We start from the raw sequence: 15,568 nt of genomic DNA, 5'->3' as shown, positions 1-15,568 counted from the left end.
AATTTTAATGTCCGATCAGAATTATTCTCAAATCGTTTAAATCTGTTCACCGTACGAGTAAGTACTTAATGTATAATTATCAGTGTACTAATCCAATACTATTGTACATAAATATTTGTTTTCTACTAACCAACAAATCTTCTCCAATAATAAGTCAGATTTTACTGTAAATTTTAACTACAAAAACAGAGAATCAATTGATTATGCAACAATTTCTTACATTTTGATATTTGTGACAGGATCGTACACATCAGAATGCATAAATGTAAAAGATTTGACCTTTGCTCTTTCGTTCAAACGATGCAGCAAATAAATACGCTAAAAAAAGTCGTAAAGAAATGTAAACAGAAATAAATTAAACCGTGTAAATATCCGTGGCCTGTTAAGAAATGCTGATTAGACTTAACAATTAAGATTGCAGAATCGTCATTGTGAGCAAATGTCAAAGTATATATTAATTTACGTGTATGTATCTAACGACATATACCGTACAGTTGGTACACGGTAATATCAGTTCCTACTCGCATCAAAATATCGTTTCTGTGGTCGGTTATCCTATCAAAGAAGGGTATTCACGCATATGAAACACGAATTGAGGAAATGAATCATAAAATGGGATTCTACAACGATACTGAGTTCAAAAGGAGCTCGTATAAGCTGCATTATAGCGTAACAACATTAAGTCAAACGAAGAATAAATATTATCAAACAGAACGCTAGGTGGCAGTCAGTACAGTAAAGCGGTAGTAAATCTACAACCCGGTTGAATCCATATAAGGAAGAAGAGCTTACTATGTGACCACACGTAGCTACTAGTTATCGAGGCGGCAGTAACACAAAGGAATCCAAAGAAATAAACAAAACGTCCCTTGTCTTTACATACGTTTCCTATTTCTCTTTAATATACAAAGTAGTATGTCAATGTGCCACCGTACGGTCGTTACATAACGGCGAACGTTCACAAAAGGAATATTTACGATACGGCTACGTAATATTCCTTTATATTGTAATTTTTTAACATTAAAATGTTTATAAGACAGGTGTAAAATACACTTGTCCACACACTTAACAAAAACAATAATTATCAATTTAAAAAAAAACATATTTCATTTAAAGAATAACAACGGTTTAAAATTTAGTCATTAGTTTTTATAAAGATCTTCAATGTACAAAAAAATGAAATCTTAGCACATCAATCATAGTTAACAGACATTTAGTAAAATACCAAGGCGGAGAGTAAAATCGACTGCTTGAAATGGGTGAAAACGGAAGCTGGGTCATACTTCCATCACTCAACATCTGTTTCGCGCGATTAATTACGCACTGGCGCGAATTATACATACAAAATAAATATTTAATTTCCATAAAAAAATCATTCACTACGTAATTATTCGTTAATAACAAAGAATTTAAACCATCGATCCTCTGCTGCTCGAGGTACATGATCCGGTGTTTCTATCTGTTAATACTGAAGATAAAAATTCGGCCGTGAAAGTTCAACAACGCCTAAAAACTGTCTTATAGACAGTTATCACCGATTATGCGACACATTATCACGGGCATAAATGGACCACATAAACCTTTTGGTTAAAAAAATAAAAATATAACAAGAAATAAAAAAAACGTAAGATTTTAACCGCCAACATCTAATTTACACTGAGATAAGAAAAATTATAAAAATGACTTCACTGAAATTTAAATAAGTATTTTAAGTAATTCTAATATTAGTCTGGAATCTGTAAGAAATAAGTGTTTTCTTATACACACGCTGGGCTGGCATGAAAATCAGGGAGAGACGAAAAATTCTTAATTTTACAACAAAAAAAAAATTAATATTTTTTTTCTATTATATAAATAGAATTAGGCTATATAACTGATAATCTAAATAAGCATTCCACTATGTATTCAAACTGCCCGTTAAGAAAGTTTGGTTCATTCTTTACAGAAATAACAACACTTCCAACCTTGATAAATAGATTTACTTAATTTAATATGATGTACAATTATGAACGTGGATTAAAAAAATGTTAGTATTAAAAGTCACGAACCACAGTACTTATAGCTGGAGATTAAATATATTTTTTACGAAACTGTTGTTTAAAAATCCGGTAAACATTTTCAATAAAATACATTATTGATTACCGAATTTGAATTTAATAAAATGTGAAAGTATAACCAAATTAATAAATTATTACACGTGTTTTATTACTTACTCGTAGAAAGTAAACACCCCACAGCTTAACAAAGAGAAAAAGAAAGAAAAGAAAACGAATTACACGGATACGTGATTAACCGAAGTTAATTTACGCAAGCTAAAACAAAATACAAATAAGAACAACGAACATATATAAAATCATATTAAACAATAAAAATAAGCCGATTCATCGTCATAAAATTAATTTAATTATAATAAAACGTTTTACAAAACTATAAAGGTGCATTAATTTGATACCGAACGAATAAGAAGATAAAATTTTATTTTATTGTAAACTTTGCAATCATACAAACACGAATGATTAATCGAATTGGAATGTAACATTAATTACACCAAATAAAACCGTGCATGGTAACAAATAATTCTACAAATAATCTTATCAGAAAATTCCTTCGACGAAATACAAATATAACGTTTTCTAAAATAAAGGCATCGATTTTGCAAATAACATGGAAGTCATAAATAATTAAAATATTAATGGCAAAAATAATTATATTATAAAACAAAATTTTAACCGGTACATAAAGACAAAAAGTAAGTTGAAAAACAAAAAGTAACACGTGAATTTTGGAAAAGCGATAGGAAAAGTTTAAATATTATGGCAAAAGATAAAATTTCATAGAAATATCGATATCTTGATCTAAGCGAAACAAATCTTAAAGTACAGTACTATTATATTCTCAATATATCCACCTACAATTTTTTTTTCACTTTTCGCGTATTTCTTTCTCTCTCTAAATCACATTTAAGTATACAGAAGCCCAAATCTCTTCGCTAAGTTTTTGTAACGGATCAGTTCTTTTAACAGCTGATTTTTTAAATTGAAGATTCTTTGCTTTAAATCCTAGTAAAAGTTAGTACCTTTTGTACCGATTTGAATTCTAGACAATGATTACTTTGGTGGTAGGGATTCAATTAACTATACAACTTAGGAATGGTCGGTCTGTGTCTGTACAAGACTACATTTCATTTACATATCATCCTCACCGGATTGGGTCGTGGAGGGTTGCTCATTGTTCACTTCTTGAACAGACGTCAACGTAAACAACAAGAAAAAAAAGGTTTGTGGATGATGGCTTTGCAAACAGCGACCACCGAATATCACGTTGAGTAACAGGTATGGCAATCGCACGTCCTAGGCGTTTTTTCTTAGAATACATATAAGGAAGTAGCACTCTCGGGTAACATTTATTCGATAAAGAAAAATACGCTTCAAAATTAAAATATACATTATAACTCAGCCAACACTTACGAGGACACTAAATGTGAAATATTTCCTTTAAAATCAGGAATTGTTGGAATTTTAAAGGAAGATACTCAATAACACTGTTATCATTGAAACCGTTCCTCTGTACAGAATGCACAAAGAATTCAGCAGCGAAATATTCCAACGCATAAAATAGCCATTAAAAGTTAGCGGTCCGGAAAAATGAAATTGTTGAAGGTATGAGAATAGAGAAATCAGCCACGGTAAATATTAGAGTATTGAAACCAGCAATTTTTCAGATATCAAGCAGACGAACGAAAAAACAAATCAACTGATCACCGGAAAGAATAATCTTAAACACAAAAGCATCACCATGAACGTACTTTGAAATTCACATTATTAAAAAATTACCAAATTAAAATGTTTTAATGAAATCAATTTACATTCTATTAGAATGAGACAACAGCTTTTGTTAAAGCTGTTAATCTATGTAGGTTGTTAGTTGTTACTAACAACCTACATAGATTAACCGAGACGTATTCTAATTTTTACAGACTGTACACGACAGTTACTAGAAGGTAATGGCGGAAACATTTCCTTATGTTCCCCTAACAGTTCCCAGAGTACAATGACCGCGAGCTGAACCTCTAATAAAGTGGTCTAATCAAGATAAAGACGATTTATTTTCCTTAAGTCCACGGGAAATCGGTTATTTTCGATTCTGTGTATGAAATCTTGTCGGTTCCGGATTTTGGCAAACATGATAGTAAACAGAAAATCTAAAAACAAAAAAAAAAAAACGCTTGGCAAAACAAAACTAACCAAGAGTTACAGCTTCCTGGATTTTTTCTATAAATAATTCTTACATGGAAATTAAACCTCAAGCGCATTTATCTTCCAGTATACACAATATATAATTCAGTATTCCAAGAACTATTCCACTCTTCCTCTTTCTAACGATCAGAAAAATCCAAACTTCAGTTCTTAAGATGTACTTAATCGACACTTAACTTACAGAAATGTTAAAAATTACAACCTTCGTGAATCCTTGAAGCAGAAATAATATCTCCAACTTCCTTAAAATGATTTACGGCATCTATCCCTATACCTTTGTGATGTAGATGATCTTATCAAAGAATACGTACAAAAACGTAAAATCACCCGCACAGTAGTAGTGGAAGTTTAACAAAAATCGTCTAAAGACAACAGATACACCTAAAATATCCGTATAAATTTAATTTTAAGAGGTGATGAATTTTTTTAACACTACACATGAAAAATACCAACATTCTGATATTATCCGGCAAAAAAAGGATTAAGATTAATTTTAGACACATAAGATTCTTGTCATTAATAAATAATAATTTAAAAGTAAATTACACAAAATAAAATAGTAAGTAGTTGAAAGATATATCAGCATTAGCTGTGAATGTTACTTACATTTAATGAGATCGACGACTTCAGTGTGGGTAGAATGCGTAACATTCACCCCATTCACCTGAAAAGAGAAAAAGTTACATAACTATGTCACAAATAAATACATAAAAAGCCAATAAATAAATAATAATCATTGTAAATTATCTAGCATTTTATTTCTAATATAGTAGATAAAATAACAAACAATTTTATTGAATACAGAGCCTATGGATACTATGACAATTTGATAAAACTAGTATCCGGATGATAAAGCTATCGTTCTGTTTTCATTATCCAGAAATAATTTCTACTACACTAACACAACATTAATACAAAACTTCATGCATCGAGGTGCGACAATAAAGTAATGAGACTGATTTTTCTTTGCAAGATGTGGCAACCCTGCAGCTTGCATAGGCACACCATCTAGACCATCACACCTTGGTCTATAAGCTACTTCTAGTCTAAGCGGCACATTGATGCAACTGCTCAGTCGTGAGTTGTGCTGTAATAAGTGAACACGTGTTTGTCTCTCGTCACAGAAATGAAACCGCAAAATATTGCGCAACGGTATGCCATTTCTTTTTGCGTTAAATTGGGTGAAAACGCGACGACAACTTATGGTAAGCTTCAGAAGGCTTTTGGAGAGGCGGTTATGTCAAGAGCCCAAGTTTTTCGGTGGCATAAAATTTTTAGTGAAGGCAGAACGAATGTTGAAGTTGAAGACTGCAGTGGACGAGCATCAACCTCATGGACAGATGTCAACTTGACCAGGGTGCGTGAAATCGTACTATCTGATCGAAGATTATCCGTGAAAATGATTGCAGAAGAACTCAACATCAATCGAGAAACGGTTCGTTTAATATTAACTGAAGATCTTGGTATGAGAAAGATTTGTGCAAAAATGGTCCCCAAAAATCTCACACAACAAAAGCGAGAAACACGGAAAAATGTGGCAGCCGATCTGTTACAGCAAACGGAAATCAATCCAGATTTGTTGAGCCGTGTTATCACTGGTGATGAAGGTTGGTTTTTTCAATACGATCCAGAGACAAAACGCCAAAATTCGCAATGGTACTCAAAGGGATCACCCAGACCAAAAAAAGCTTGCATGTCAAAGTCAAAAGTGAATTGCATGCTTGTGTGCTTCTTCCATTCCAAGGGAATTGTTTATAAAGAGTGGGTGCCTCCTGGACAAACAGTTAACCAATATTTCTATAAAGAAATTTTAGAAAGACTTCGAAAACGAGTTCTTCGTGTCCGTGCCAACATTGCTGATAATTGAATTCTGCATCACGATGATGCGCCATCCCATACTGCTCTGTCAATACAGCAATTTTTAACATCAAAACAAATTTCAGTACTACCACAGCCACCCTATTCACCAGATATCGTTCCGTGCGACTTTTTTCTATTTCCAAGAGTCAAAATGGCGGTCAAGGGACACCATTTTCAAACACAAGATGTCCAAAAAGCTGTGACGAGAGTCTTGGAGGATATTACAGAAGATGAGTTCCAAAAAAGTTACCATCAATGGCAGAACGCTGGAATAAGTGTGTGCAATCAGAGGGGAACTACTTTGAAGGAGACAACACTGACTAAAACGTCAAAAGGAGGAACATGACTAAAACGGTAAGCAACATTTTTTTTCTCATCAGTCTCATTACTTTATTGTCGCACCTCGTAACTTACCGTCGACAATATGATTCATTTGTTTTTTTTTTTATAGATATCGATATTTCAGCGAGGTACGCAAAAAATAGTGAACAATTTAAGCAACAACACAAAGACTATCATTGTCCGTAAATAATCAGTGTATAACCACTTACATATATTAAGAACCGCGGTTTTAACCGATAAGCACTGCAAAATCAGGTCGGGGCATTTTCGTACATCCACGTTTAGGATCATAGGTACAGCTGCCCCAACTGTATTTCACAAAATCAAGGATGCTGTACCTCAAAAGGCCATAAATGTAAATGTTTACATTTATACATCCTTAGCACGAATTCAATATTCCTCTGGTTAAAAATCCATTACCACCAACGTAAAGTAACCGGTAAGAGGAAAAGGAATCCATGAGAAAGAACGCTTTATCTGGGGGATAGAAGCGTTTATGTCCTATTTAAATGAGAATATTCAGGAATACTTCAGGCAACAGCCACCCATTCCAATCAGAATCGGGGGATCAAGCCAGCACGAAAGAAGATTACCGGTGAATGATTTTACATCCACCAATTCGAACACAATCTGCAACCGACAACTTATCCTACAGATACCAAAGAACTAATTGAGAACATGTCAAGTTTCCTTAAGGAAAACCAGAGAACTGTATGGCGTTAAGACATATCCAAGGGAACCCGCATATATAAGGGTACAACAAGAATTTCAGCGGATTTTACGCTAAAAACATATTCGGATTCACGCAAAAATTCTAAAGATAAGTAATTTATTGTATTAATAACAGCACTTTATGAAACGAAAATTATCATTTCACATTTTGTTTCATTAGCGGTTATGAAACAAAATACTAATGTTTATTGATTTTGCAAGCGTCATTACACCTGATAAATGAGGGAAAGTATTGGATGGAGTACGGAAATTAGCACAGCGAATACAAAATACATGATAACGAGAGCAAAGGAGAAATTCTTGATAAAACAAGTTTATAATAAGTTCCGGGAAAAATAAATTTAAGCGTTTCGGTAGGATCAAAAGTAGAGAAGAATGAAAGGAATGAAATGAAAGCTAAAGAATCGGATAAGGTCTGAATATAAGCAACGTGCTTTTATATATGCCTCTGACACATGGGCAATTAGAAAGAGCAAATGAGAAATGAGAATTAGTGAAAAGAAGAGAATGGACAAGATAAAATACGACTATTAAAAGAATGGTCTACGTGGAATTCAGTTTTTTTCTGTTGAAAAAAAATATATAGAAAAGGATTTGAAAGAAAAAGAAAAGAGGGTGAGGGGAGGAGGTTGAAGAAATAAGAAAAAAGGAGAATTGGCAGAGAATTAAGGGTGGGAACGTCGACCCATATGACATGGAATAAGGTGTTTATCTTTATAAGGAAGGTTCATTATAAGAACGTCGTTCGAAATTGTATAGTATTTTAAATTAACGAACCAATTTACGCATATATTCATATGTATGCAGTCGAACTGATGACATTCCGACAGGATAGTAAATAACGAACTGATGGGCTTCTTAGTTACGTTTGCTACAAAAAATAACTATTGAAAGCTAATCAATTTAATAAAAATAAATAAAAGGCAATATAAGCTATAATGATCACATATCATAAAAAAATATTTTAAATGAGGGTAACTCAAAAAAAAATAAAAACCCAATTCAATCTCTCGCCTAACAGACCACAACTTTAGCCGGGGATATTCTCAACTATATACACCGATGAACGGGAAGTCCCTTACACTGTAATAAATCTAATATAATCGGGCTCTACTGCTGCCAATTCTCACCGTTGATATCGCTCACGGCTGCTGGAAAAGGTGAAGAGGAGAAGCTGCGGAGGAGATCGTCCGGTATGTTCATTCGTGGTAGGATGGCCTTAGTTGTAGTTGAGAATGGAACGGTAGCAGATACGAGTGCATATCTGTTGTGTTCACCGTGTGTGGGTCTACGAAATCCACACACTAGTAAAACCTTGCAGAACATTATGAATGACTTCTTTGTGCGTTTTGGAAAATCGTCTCCATTACGGCAAACGTTACTGACGTGGGAGAAGACTTTAGCAACGAGAAGTGTTCTTGATGCGCCATGCAGTGGGAGCCTGAGAACTCGAACAGAGACGTGTGCTGTTGTGGAGGCTTCGATTCAACAATCACTGCGAAATCAACACGCAAGTTTTCTGCAAAGTGAGGCATCCCGAGATCGACATTGCGAGACCATATGCGGAAACACTTGAAAGTTAAATGTTTTCCTCCAAACATAGTTAATGAGTTGAGTGGCAATAACCTTGATCGACGTGTTTATGCACGTCAATTATTGCTTCAACGCTTTCCGAGAGCAAACTATGAAAAGAACGTCAAGTTCTCAGACAAGTGTGCGATTTACTGAAGCTCTCGTAACCGAAGTGTTTTTTTTTCTGGGAGAAAGACGAACTTCACCTTTTTTAGGAAATCGAACACCAGCCGCCTCATGTTATGATTTGGCGTGGGATAATTGCTGAAAATCTTGGTCCTTCTTATTTTTTCGATGACGCAATTAATCAACACAGTTATCCAAGAATGATCGACGAGTGGCAATCTGACAGTAAATGATCGACCAGAATTAACGGCAAAAGGGATCGCTGACATCATTACGTTTCGGCAAAACGGTGCACCAGCGCATTTTGCTTTGAATGTCAATGAAATTTTCCCGAATCGCTGAATTGGACGCGGGTCAAAAGTGTTACAGGTTCCATTGCCTTGTCTGGCAAGAAGCCCTGACCTCACCTAATAATAATGCATTCTGGAGTTTTGTAAAGTAGATCCGAAAATGAAGATATGTCAACAACGAGCAATTCCAAGACACTGTTCGGTCAGCATTTGAAATGATCATCCCCGATATGCCGTTTCGACTGAACAACCGTACATGGAGGCGCATGCAACTGTGGTTTGAATATGGTGGAACCCATAGACGTTTTAAATACACAGAAGGTAAGCTGCACCTATCTTAATAATTTCATAACTAGCGTAAAGCTACTTCCCGCCCACCCGTACGGCTTATTGGCCGCAACAACAATCATCTCTACCTTACCACCTTTTTCCCCTTAAGTGCTAAGATCTTTAAACACCGAATTAGCTTCAGATAATTAGTAGTTACTGTTTAACTACATCTTAGAGAATAAAATTCACTAAAAATATATACATCAATCAAAATGTACAGCCAAATACAAATTAATAAAAATTTATGTTTAAATTTAAAAAAATTCCTTATAAAGGATCTCATTTCATTACCAGCGAAAAACCCAATAAATCGATATCCATACTATCAATTTCAATATTCAAATCTGAAATCGAAAAGATCCCCAATCAAATCCAAATTAATTTTTTATATTTTACATCTTTGTCAAATGTCAAAACCATAATAACGATTGTATTTAGCCTGACGTTGGGTCAGAAGTAACTACCGAGAATAACCAAACAAATATGAAACATAACAGATCTCATGCTGGGGCTTACCACGAAAATTTAGGTGTTAAATGATTTTCTCTTGCCTTCTTCAAAGAGCTAAACTTACGGTTGTCAATCAATTTGCAAGTCCGCGTAAATTCAGGTAATATTGAACCACAAAGTGACTTTCATCTTTTCCCTGCAGGACTAGCTATGTAAAAAGTCAGTTCCGTGGTAAAAAAAAAAAAGCGAAAGCGAATAATGGTTTACTTTCAGAAAAAACAACCCTGACTTGTACCGCTTGGATCCAGGTCCTTTACACGCGTCACAGCTATAAAAAAGACTGAAACAGATGGGTGTAAAGAAACAAATTAATTTACCCGTTACTCTTGAGATAATGCATTATAAATACAAATTCAATAACGGAGACTTTAATCTATCTTCTTTAAAAACATAACGTCTTATAAATCGTAATTATTATTAGGTAAAAAATTTAATCGTAAATATGAAGTTTTTTTTATAGACAATTCATGCATAAAAATACATTTTTACAATCGATTGTAAAATTTAATTTTGATTTAATAAATTCTTATAAGCGTTGGGATGAATACTTCCATACATTTATTTCTTTGCAATGAATTATATCAGTTATTGCCGCCATTAGTAGATATATCCATACTCTTAAGCAGTAAGGATAAAAAAAAGATTACGTTTATCTTTCAATAGATAAACCATAATAATACACATTTTATAAAAAACATTAGCACATATTAGCGAATTAAATCAAAATTAAAACCGATTTTTTTAAAAATTATTTATAAAAGATTAAACTAAAAAAAACTTGTCATATACTATCAGCAAAACTCCTTCGAATTAAACAATTCATTTATTAAAACATAACGACGCCATTTTCAAGAAGAAAATCAATTATATTTTTACAACATAATTCTGTTATAAAATTTATTAACTTGTATGTAGCCATTAAAAATATACGCTGTTTAGTAAATGTGAATATATGTAATATAATGTTTAGTATATAGTGAAAGAAATAATCTTGCCTAATACAATACAATTTTTTTTAATATATATATATATATATATATATTCACTTGTAAGCATAATAAATATAGAAAGAAAAAATTTAACTAGCAAGCTTAAAAAATAGTTTTTTTTAAGCTTTTATAACTAATGACGACTCACAGTTAAACAAATCGTTCTTTAAACAACCGTTCACTAAAGTTATACAGAAAATATTAACTATACAATATTTTTAAAAATTAAGCGGCAAAAAATGTAAAAATATAAATTCATGTTTCAACACACACACCGATACCCAGAGGTACAATCCAGGAACAAAATCAAATTAATAATATTAGCTATTTTTGCTGAAACGGTATGTATTCGTTGGCGGAGAGAAACTCAATTCAAAAGTTAACAACAATAAACAAAGTAATGAAATCCCGACAGAAAGTAGGATAATGAGTTAAATATTAAGATATAACCACACAACGACCAGCAGAAGCAGAATTTTGTATTTAGAATTTAGTAAGAAAATCTAAAAAGATGGACAAAGTAAACAAATATGTACAAGCAACGTGAACTTTGATTTAGGAAATTCCATTAAAAATATTTGTACCGCGTCCAGCTTTTATGGCAAAGAAACAAAGACAGGGGAAGAATAAACAAATTATAAGGCTTTTGAGATATACTGTTAACGGAAAAATATTAAAAAGTAAACAGCTTGATGGAATATAAAACGAAAAACTTTTTAAAAGAATTGGAAAACTACCTTGCATCTCTTGTAAAACGTGGTAAAAGGCTGATGACACAAGAATTAGGATAGGCCTGAATAAGTAAATCTGGTTTTGGATGTAAGTGTAGAAGGTAAAACCGCCAAAATAAAATAAAGATAAGAATACGTGATGTGATAACAGAGAATGTAGGAATCAACTGCTGAAGCAAAAGGAGTAAAGGATTACTACAAAAATTCATTAAAAAAAAACCAATCAAACGACTAAAATAGAAAGAATAAAAATTTTTTTTTAAAAATTCACTTATGTTTCATGTATGACAATTAGGAGATGCCAACCATTATGTACAAGAGTAACTAGGGAAATTACACGGTTAACAACATGGAAATGTTAATCCTTTACTTATGCAATATGAAATACGATTAAATGTTTGTACGTAGTTCTGAATGATTAAGGTAATCGAAAGAATACCATAATTCACTGATATTTTTGGACGTGAGCAAATAATGTAGTTCCAAACAAATCAGGAGGATGGAACGCAAAAATTAATATGACTGACTCGAAGTTTTAACAATATCAAATGATTGTTACCATTTAAAAGTCAGTTTCTTTCCAAAGCTTCAGAGTTATTAAACATGCGTACGGTTATAATTGTATTTATTCACCTTTTATAATCGTACTGCATTACGACATGTTGTAAGGCCGATTACAGTTCACAGTAAGATTTTTCAGACTTAGGCTAACTATTCCTAAAATACTGTCTAATTTAATACTAAAATGAAAGAATACTGGCTAACGTAAAAATTCAAACCCTATTAAAAGAAACTAAATGCAATACCACTACTGTGATTTACGTATGTACAACTAATGTAATTTATGAAAACTGAGGGGATTTGAACCGGAGAACTTATGAAGCGTAGTTTATATTGCGTACCTGACTTTGAGTGAACTAATATTAAATTACTGATTTTTATTTTCAAGTTTTAGGTATAAGGTTGCAATTTTTGATTAGCAGATTCAAATCTCGTTAAGTGAATCGATAGAAATGTAAATTAGTTCAATTAAATGGTTATGTTCATAGATTTCAGGTAGTAAAAATAGTTAACTCACCGGATTGGTCTAGTGGTGAACGCGTCTTCCCAAATCAGCTGATTTGGAAGTCAAGAGTTCCAGCGTTCAAGCGAAAAGTCAGTTATTTTTACACGGATTTGAATACTAGATCGTGGATACCAGTGTTCTTTGGTGGTTGGGTTTAAATTAACCACACATCTCAGGAATGGTCGAAATGAGACTGTACAAGACTACACTTCATTTACACTCACACATTTATATCATCCTCATTCATCCTCTGAAGTGTTACCTGAAAGGTAATTATCGGAGGCTAAACAGGAAAAAGAAAGGTAGTGAAAATAGTTCAATATAGATCCGGATGGAACAACATAACTCGATCCGATTCATTTATCCGTACATTTCTTCTGTACACATATCTTCATCAAATCAATTACAATTAACCGATCAATTCTGATAGGAGTTTACGGACTTCGCTAATGACAACTTTTTTAATTTTCAAAATCTGCTGCAGAATCGCTCTTAAGTTAAATGAATAAGACAATCATAAGATATTTTTTTTGTATCAATCAATCAAACTAGAATTAAAAATGGTGCGTACTAAAATATTATGTCCTGTACAACACCCAAAAATTTCTATTGGAAATTATTTTTTCTTTTTTACATTTGACAATAGAAACCCTATTTATTTTGTACCTTTCTAATCAATATTTCCACTTCCAATGATTAAGAAACTCGTCAGTTAATTGACTATAAAAAAAAAACGACTACATGGCGCCACAGCGCACTTAGCAAATTATATTTTCCTCCATTTCAATTAATTCATCATTCAAATAAGACATATTAAAAGTTTTTACCCAAAAACACTTAAAAAATGTAATATTAAAGTTTATTAATTCTCATTAATCATACATCATTTTAGAAAATAAGGCCGTAGATCTTATTACTGAAATCAAAACTGCATCATTGGTGGTATCGTACGATTATGACTATAATCGTCTATCTGACTATTTTACACGCATCAGATTCACTAACTTGATACATGCATTTTAGAATTCTTCAAATATATGCTTTAATCTTCAAAAATCGTTCTATGAACGATTTTTGAACTTCGTCGTCATCAGTGGACCCGCTAATTATATTTCTTAGTTCTAAAATAAAAATTATATTTTACTTCATATTTTTTTCTCAAACAGCATTTATATTCATAACACACCGCGAGAAATTTATACATTCATTAGTTTACAGAAATTTAGTAAACGAACTTTTTCATATTCGGCAATTCTGTGTTTCGAAGAACCGAATTCTTTAAAGAAACCGAAAGACTAAGGAAAAAGGCTAAATTTAATTTTGGGGTTCGATTTAACATCGTAGAACTTTATTCGTTCTCGGATTAAGGGAGTTTCAGATAATCTTGATTAAAAAATATATAAATCATGAACCCGTCAGTAATTTAGTTTGACGGAGAAAATAATTGGCTAAAAATCAACTTTGAAAAACTTCTTTACAGAAAAAAACACTTCACAGAGGAAATATATAGATATAAATTTATTAAAAATATTATGTATTTTAAATACATAATATATGAAATACAAATATATTACGTAAGTCATATTGCCTGATGAAAAGTGTTTGGGTCTTGTTGGATGATAAATTCTCGCGGATGATCAAATTAATTTCGTCACGAAAAAATCAAAACGTGTAATACGTCGCTTTGAGAGATTTTAATAAAACGCTAAATTGTCATAATTATCAATATATATCATGCCCATAATATTCCAATCTGAAAAAAGTCAGAACGAGTTGTTTACCGAAAGTAAAAAATGTTACTGTTTACTTTTACTTTTATTTTCATTAATGATTTCTAAATTTTTATTTGTTTGTAATTATTTATTTAGTGTCTTCACACATATTATAATATTATTACTTCCTCATAAATTTATTATTTTTATAAGGATTACTTATACATTTTTAATCATTATATTTTGTGGTCTTCCTTTGATACAACGGCTATCATAATAGTAAATTATATAGCCTGAATAAAATATTTATTTATTTAGGAGTTTTCAAGAACTTTAATACTGGCAAACTCCTAAACTGATGGCAAATTGTTTTAATCGCTATTTTTTGTATTCGTTAGCAATCCTTCAGTAGAAGGCTATATTGCCTAGTCGCACTAGTAGTAGATAAGAATCTCAATGATTTGCTAACAGTCGCAAGTATTCACTAGTAGTGTCTTGTCATTAGTTTTCCCCAAGTCGATATTAAACAATAGTAGTAGATAGTCGCTAGTGTTTTCGAGTATTCGATAGCACTATTAACCGCTACTAGTACCTTTTTTTTTTGACTCAGGTCTTCTACAGCGAATCCGTGAAGTCACCGTATCTCTAGTTAACGAAGAACATGAATTAGGATATGTGTTTAGAATATTCGGTATTTTCGTTGGGGTAGGTTGGCAACAGTTTTTTACAACGTCACACAACCTGAATAAAGAAAGTTGTGCTAAAATGGCTGACACGAGCAGTTAGAGCGTCGAGGAGCGGTTAGTGACAAGTGTATGGGTTGATGAACGACAACATAAGAATCAAACAATAAACCTAATTAGTGATACGCTTCAGCAACGCTTTAATAAGCCAACACCACGAAAAGTTACAATGTTGACTTGCGAAACACGTGCGTTTGAATTAGGCAATGATAAAGATAGGCCGCGGAGTAGAAGAAAGTTAATGCGGTTAGAAACATGTGCTGCTGTTGCAGTTTCCATTGAACAATCCCCGATGAAAACAACTCGTAA

At 32.6% G+C, this 15,568-nt stretch overlaps 1 protein-coding gene across 6 annotated transcripts in view; it reads right to left on the bottom strand.

Moving 5' to 3' along the window:
* RhoGEF2 (Rho guanine nucleotide exchange factor 2) overlaps positions 1 to 15,568 on the bottom strand; it is a 1,010,441-nt gene that overhangs the window by 930,591 nt on the left and 64,282 nt on the right. For all 6 annotated transcript variants that reach the window (XM_075355529.1, XM_075355530.1, XM_075355526.1 and 3 more), the window contains one exon: positions 4,863 to 4,920. In XM_075355529.1, coding sequence (XP_075211644.1) covers positions 4,863 to 4,920 — 58 coding nt within the window. The remainder of the gene's footprint in view (positions 1 to 4,862; positions 4,921 to 15,568) is intronic.

Source organism: Lycorma delicatula, chromosome 2, assembly GCF_047948215.1.
Source record: "Lycorma delicatula isolate Av1 chromosome 2, ASM4794821v1, whole genome shotgun sequence".
Taxonomy (NCBI): Eukaryota; Metazoa; Arthropoda; class Insecta; order Hemiptera; family Fulgoridae; genus Lycorma; species Lycorma delicatula.
Note: the sequence above shows the minus strand (reverse complement) of the source record. Positions and strands in the feature narration are given on the sequence as shown.